Below are 6,307 nucleotides of genomic sequence, written 5' to 3' on the forward strand. Positions count from 1 at the left end.
AGCTATTTCCCCCTTGAGGGGGAAAGGCTAGTTAGACCATGTTGGGGGGTAATCAGCCCCCCAAATGACGCCCATGTGTGTGATGTATAGCAATGCACGACAATTGGAAAAATTCAAGAGACAGTTGTTTCATAAGAGGAAACCTCGCGGAAAATAATTCAAACATCAGTGTAAGCAATATGTTAAAAGTAAATATGTAATCATTAGAATGTTTCTTTCAACCATTAAAAACTGTTATAGTTAGACAAAAAAGATGAATACACTTTACATAAAGGAGGGCGGGGGGTTAACATATATGAAAAGAAACATCAAATACACAACACGAAGACTAATGAAATTATTGTGAACACAATAAGTCTGAAATATTACTGAGATATAAATGGATATATCTGAATGTGTGATATACATTGAGGAGTTCTGAATTTAATTATGTGTATGTCAATTTCCATCACAACTGAAGATTTTATTCCCCTAGAAAGCAGATTGTGGCTGGAAAATAATAGAAAGGAAGCCTATAAAATAAGTGTGATATCATATAAATAGATATAGTTATATGGATAGACATAGATTTTTGTGTGTAGGTATATTTTATTTTATATACTGAATCAAACAGCATTAGCGATGAATAAATGGAAAAGTAAAAACAAAGATGAGCAGGTTAACCGGACGCCGTCCCAGTGCTTGGGGAGGGGGGGGGGAAACCTATTAGTTTATCTCCCTCCATCTCTTATAATATGTGGTTTTATAAATGATCACTTTAGTCATATGATCAGTTTTATCTTGCTATGAAGTAGACCTACTGTATCTCAGATGAACGGCAAAGTATAGATCATAAACAAATTATATAAGGTAATCTTTTATTCATCTTAAAAAAAATATTTTACATATTTAATCATGTTACTTTATTTTAAACCGGTCTAGTCATAAAAATTAGATCACATACTAAAACCTGGAATATGTTACATGTAATGACATATATAAAAAGTACTTTTAAATAGCATAGCATTAATATACTGAGAACGGAAATGCTAATGCTAAAGATGAAGAAAATGGTTGAAATTACTTTTTAATATTAACTGCATCGTGCAAATGCTGGAAAACTTTATTGCAAAAGTTCTCTGCCATCTCTTCATTGATGTTTTCAGTGCTGTAAGCTAACACATTGATAAGCCTGCCACGGAAGGAATGTAGAAAATGAGCCCAGAGGTTGGGCACTGGGTGAATGGCTGTGCACCTGAGGACGTGGACCGCCTGAACATGAGCCCCGCCTTCCGTTACAAGCGCCGTCACATCCCCCATGTTTGTCACACAAAAGTCAAACTGGGACTGTTTAGAAAGAGCACCAGAGTCCGGGTTTTCGGATCGGCATATTTGTTTCATTGCTTCAATATGTACGGCCTTGTCCGTTTCCAAAGTCCTTTGGAACTCGCGATGTAACACTCTAGCGTAATCCCAGAATTTCGCGCCAACAGAGCGTGGTGTATCCACAGCCACGGGATTCGTTGGCAGGGCGTGACACCCCAGGTATTCGGAAGTGTCACCTCCCCAATACCTGCGGGCATTAACCACATGATTACTGCTAATTCTGTAAGTGTCTTGGTCGATACCTCCTTCCACCAGGATATCGACCATGGCAACGCTACTGAGGGCAGTGAAGGCTGAATTAACAGTAACACCTTCTTCGCGACACCGCTTGAAGAAGGTGGAGCTGGCGTCAGTGTCCAGGTTCCGTAGCACCATCCGAGTCTTGGGTTTTTTCTCTCCTGCACCTTCAGGAATCAAGCTTGCGAGGAGGCAAGTTTTCTGGCTGGCCTGAAACTCCTCCATCATCTTTTCTTTATATTTACTATCGGCCTTTACAGCTCGAAATTGTTCATCAACCATCTGCTGTGTTTTTTCTCCGGATACACAGATGCCTAGTTGCTCTTCGTCGTTGAAGGGGTTACATGCAATAACATCCTCGAGGAGTTGGATGAGAAATCCACAGATCTTCATGTTGGAATACCCGTCAGTTATGCCGTGGTAGAGGCCCAGGAAGACCGTATTCATGTAAGGAAAGCCAGCCATATTCGGCACACCCTCCATGGAAGGCGAGTCTGGTTTGAGTTTAGCAAACCACAGAGGACCAGTTTTGATATCGTACTGGTACGTAAGGCATTTCTGGTGTGCGTCTTCTACTGTTACATCTGGGATCATCTGGAAAGAAACCCCACAATTGCTGATATATGCAAAAAATAAACACTCATTACAGTGGACAACCAATCCCTAGTTACACTGAGAAAAGGAATGGTAATTCAGTCCATATAATTGATTCACAACATGATGAATTCTAATATATATTTAGGAAATCTAAGTACTTCTTTTTTTCTAAAGCCAACAGAAGGTTATCTTGCAATCTGGGTACATACTTACTAAATTTACCACATACACAGATTAGATTCCAAACTCAAATCAAAATAACCATATAGGCCTACTACAAATCTTACACAGTTTCGTGTGTGTAAAAACTAGGAAGCCATAACCCTTATAACTTTGATTTACATTTACCAGATTAAAGGTAGAACATACTGATGAGTTACATAAAGGATGAAAATATTCAGTGAAAAATTTGTGTTCAAAACGCGCAAGAATGATCAGGCATACCTCAAAGTCAATGATTTCTTGAGGCATCTCCTTGAGCCACCATTCACCCTCTCGTTGAGCATAGCACAGCCGCAACAAAGGCACTTTTCTGAAGAAGTTACTCATGTTAAAAGCATTATTCCCTTTTTTAGTTTATCTCTTTTGTTAGGTTTTACGGAATTTCATTAATACGTCTTTTCCTCTCTATGTAGATTATCTTCTTTCGTTAAGTTTTACAGAATCTCATAAATAATGCAAAGTCTACTATCACCTATATGCGAATTACAAGCAAAAAACTAACTTGCAAATTATTTGCAATTTCCTCTTTCGTAGTACCTTGAGAGATGGGTGACAGCTCGGCGAAGATGATCTTCAAGAAGAGGTTCTCGGGTGGCGAGTGTGAGCTGGTAACTGACATTATAAGTAGTGAAGAACTGTTCCACTGATGTCGTTTTCCACAGCCACTTTCCGTCAGACGCCATTCTAGTCCCTACAGAATGAGTGTTTATTATGATGAAGAGGGGAGGGGGGGACAGGGTGATATGCCGATAAGAGATGCATTACTTGTAATGTACGGACACACTTTAGTTTTTCTTCTGGATACTGACTGTAATTCTTTTTGTAGTCCAAATGGTACTTTTAATTTTAAAAAATGATGGAAAATGACATATAATCAGACCATAATGGCTACATTGCAAAATTTACCAAGCTATTCGAAACATGCTACCGCCAACTATGCCATTCATGAAATTAAATCTTACTGTCTAACAGTATGTACATACACATACATAATTTGTAAATGCATTCACTATATGACATTACCAGGTGAAGGAGAAAAGATCTTATGCTGCACTGAAAGCAAGCTGGTAGTGTAATGTATACCCAGAGAAATAATGTCTTTAGTCCTTTCTAATGTGTAAAATTTTCATGTGCCTAACATTGTGATTCAGATTCCCTCGTCTCGTTTATGCTGGGGAACGAAGTTATCATGAACAATGTCTTCAGGGGTAGTGGACACAAATGATGAGCTTTTCAGATCTAACCTTGAGGAAGAGGTGCCAGCGGTTGCAACATTTGTTCGGCTATTGTATCAGAAATCCTTCATATTTAAAGACAAACCGAAAAGACATTGTCATATGTGCATTATTTTCATACATAATATTATCTTTTGTTCAAAGTTGAAAAAAACGAATAAAAATAATATAGGGTAATTGCAGCGTGCACTGAAGCCCGGTCGGTGGCATGGAAATTTTTCTTTTGTACTTTCCAATTATATGCTTTTCTTGAGTCGTGCATTAATATAAAACGTGTCGCTTTGTCCCAGTACTCTGTCGAAATGCTGTTCTCGAGCACAAATATATGTGGAAACCTTGTCGGGAAAATGTACAAAAATCCGGTTAAATCGTTGTAAAGACCGTGAAAATACGCCCGATATATGTCAAATTTACACACGCATGCAAAGCCATAACTTTTATTGGATTATTTCTCTTTATCCCATGTCTTCTTCATTTCGATTTGCGCAGGATATATTGCCATATATGGAACGTGATTCGGATTCCATCGAGGTAACTACTTCACTCTCTTTACTGTGCAAGCCTGACTTCCATCCATTGAAACTATACCACGTAAGTATTCAAAACAGTAGCACAAACAACAAAATTCACAGTAGCTTACCTTACCACGATAGGTTCGCGAGCAACACCACGAAACAGTTACAGGAGTGATACCTGACTCAGGTGAACCTCAGAAGCATATGAACCAAAACTGAATCATAGAAACAAAACAAAATCTAATAACGTCATTATTTGTCATCCTCAAATTGCATCTATAGACTTATTTTTTAATAGATAGCATAACATACATAAACAGCATTTAGCAACTGCATCGTATTATAATAACTGATAAATGAGCAAAGATTACAGTGTGTGTGTGTGTGTGTGTGTGTGTGTGTGTGTGTGTGTGTGTGTGTGTGTGTGTGTGTGTGTGTGTGTGTGTGTGTGTGTGTGTGTGTGTGTGTGTGTGTGTGTGTGTGTGTGTGTGTGTGTCTGTGTGTACTTAAATTGTTGGAACAAATGTTTATAAACTCCATATACGAAGGATTAAGAGCCCAAGAAATCAGCCGAAAGAAACAACCAGGAGGAACTGCTGACTTGCCATGTTTATTTTTGATAACGCAGTCCAAGGTCATCGAATATTGTAGCTAGACATCACACTCCTCCCACCTCCGGAAGAGTAAAAGGAAGGTACCGTCGCATTGAGTCATGCAGTGATATTCTGGTCGGATCGGTGCGAATCATGCGGTTAGGCCTGCATGAAATGTGGGCCCATTCAAGTCCTTCTTGGGTCTTCCTCTTTTATTTTGAAGTCCGTGACTAACTGGGGCCTGCAAAGCTAGTGTATGTCTGTTGTCGCACCTATTATGTTCACAAGTCCGTAACATAGTAGAGGCTACGCATTTAATGTTATACAGCTTATAAAGACCTTGCTATTATTATGCGATGTTCATCACTAGAATTAGTGAAGTGATTTATTGTGCTGCTTGGTCCACCATCGAAATCGGTTCTTTCCCTGTTTCTGATCGACGAACAAGTTAAGTAAATTCTTAATTAAAATATTAGGTAAAATCAAACGCAGATGGTATAGGGAGCCACGGAAAGTAATCAATGGTTGCAACCAATAACGGAGGCACCACTGTTTACTTCAGGATGCAAGTTTCTATAGGGGAGCAGGGTGTGGTCTGAGAAACAAACGTTATCTTGCGAGAAGAGGGGATAAGTGTTCGAAGAGCAGAGGAAGAGAATGTGGTAGGCGAAGATGGAGTGGAACGTTTAGGTTGTCTGGTGCTATAGGTAACGTTTACAGAGGTAGGGTGGTTCATGGTAGAGGGAAGAGATACTGGGACATCTTGAGATGGTAGGGGAGCAGAGCGAAGGACACTTTTGGAATGGGTAAAAAGAAAATCCTCGTCGTCGTGCTTCCTGTCTGGCCTCACGTAAAGTAAGGCCTGGTTTGAATCTAAGAACTGCTATCTCACATTCGAGCTTATAGGCAGGGCAGCACTTGTGAAATAAATTATGGGAGCCACCACAACTGGTACATGTATGTGACTGAACAAAGCAATTTCAATGGTTATGACCAGGTTGGGCACACAGAGGGCAGCGGGCTGTGGCGCGACAGAATTTGGCTGGGTTGCCAAAACGGCATTTCTGACATTGACGAGGAAGGGGTCAATATGGTCGAACAAGGCAGGACACTCCACCAATATAAACTTCATGTGGGAATATTTATGATTAATGTTTGAAACAAATAAATGTGCTAGACATCAAAGGTCATATAGCACTATGGTAAAGTATTGTGTCGGAATGGGTAAAGAGTTAAAGATTAGGACAAAATGTGTTAGATGTCAAAGATTAGAGAGCATTATAGGATAGTATGGTAGTGAAAAAGGAAAAGAGGGGAGTAAGTGATCTAGAGCAGAGATTAGTAGAAATGGGATGGTTAAGGGGTAGGGCTATTGAGTGAATGACAGTTTCTATCTTTGAGGAAGATATAACAATGTTCAAGGAAAAATAGAGATGGCTGTTGGAAAAGTAGGAGAATAATCCGGGGAGAGAGGGCGTGTTAGACGTCAAAGATAGTGTTATATGAAAGTATGGTAACGAAAAGGGAAAAGTATGAAGTAAAT

General features: G+C 39.5%; 1 protein-coding gene across 3 annotated transcripts; it reads right to left on the bottom strand.

The window, feature by feature from the left end:
* Window positions 1-845: 845 nt before the first annotated feature.
* LOC113829566 (uncharacterized) lies at window positions 846-4,440 on the bottom strand. Of its 3 annotated transcripts, none has more exons than XM_027382758.2 (4): window positions 4,297-4,440; window positions 2,959-3,112; window positions 2,644-2,731; window positions 846-2,196 (listed from the first exon to the last, which is right to left on the bottom strand). In XM_027382758.2, the coding sequence occupies exons 2-4, from the start codon at window positions 3,102-3,104 to the stop codon at window positions 1,060-1,062; spliced, it is 1,371 nt and encodes a 456-aa protein (XP_027238559.2). In that variant the 5' UTR covers window positions 3,105-3,112; window positions 4,297-4,440; the 3' UTR covers window positions 846-1,059. The 3 variants fall into 3 exon arrangements, with proteins under 3 accessions (XP_027238559.2, XP_027238558.2, XP_069986171.1); XM_027382757.2 differs by lacking the exon at window positions 4,297-4,440 and adding an exon at window positions 3,445-4,172; XM_070130070.1 differs by lacking the exons at window positions 2,644-2,731; window positions 4,297-4,440 and having other exon boundaries at window positions 2,959-3,098.
* Window positions 4,441-6,307: the final 1,867 nt, after the last annotated feature.

Source organism: Penaeus vannamei, chromosome 14 (assembly GCF_042767895.1).
Source record: "Penaeus vannamei isolate JL-2024 chromosome 14, ASM4276789v1, whole genome shotgun sequence".
NCBI classification, from domain to species: domain Eukaryota; kingdom Metazoa; phylum Arthropoda; class Malacostraca; order Decapoda; family Penaeidae; genus Penaeus; species Penaeus vannamei.

Bases quoted from the DNA above. Each gene is read 5' to 3' on its own strand.
- LOC113829566 (XM_027382758.2), bottom strand. From the start codon at position 3,104: ATGGCGTCTGACGGAAAGTGGCTGTGGAAAACGACATCAGTGGAACAG. The intron at 2,732-2,958 runs GTACTACGAAAG...TAACTTCTTCAG, and splicing joins GCTGTCACCCATCTCTCAAG to AAAAGTGCCTTTGTTGCGGC. The intron at 2,197-2,643 runs GTATGCCTGATC...GTTTCTTTCCAG, and splicing joins AAGAAATCATTGACTTTGAG to ATGATCCCAGATGTAACAGT.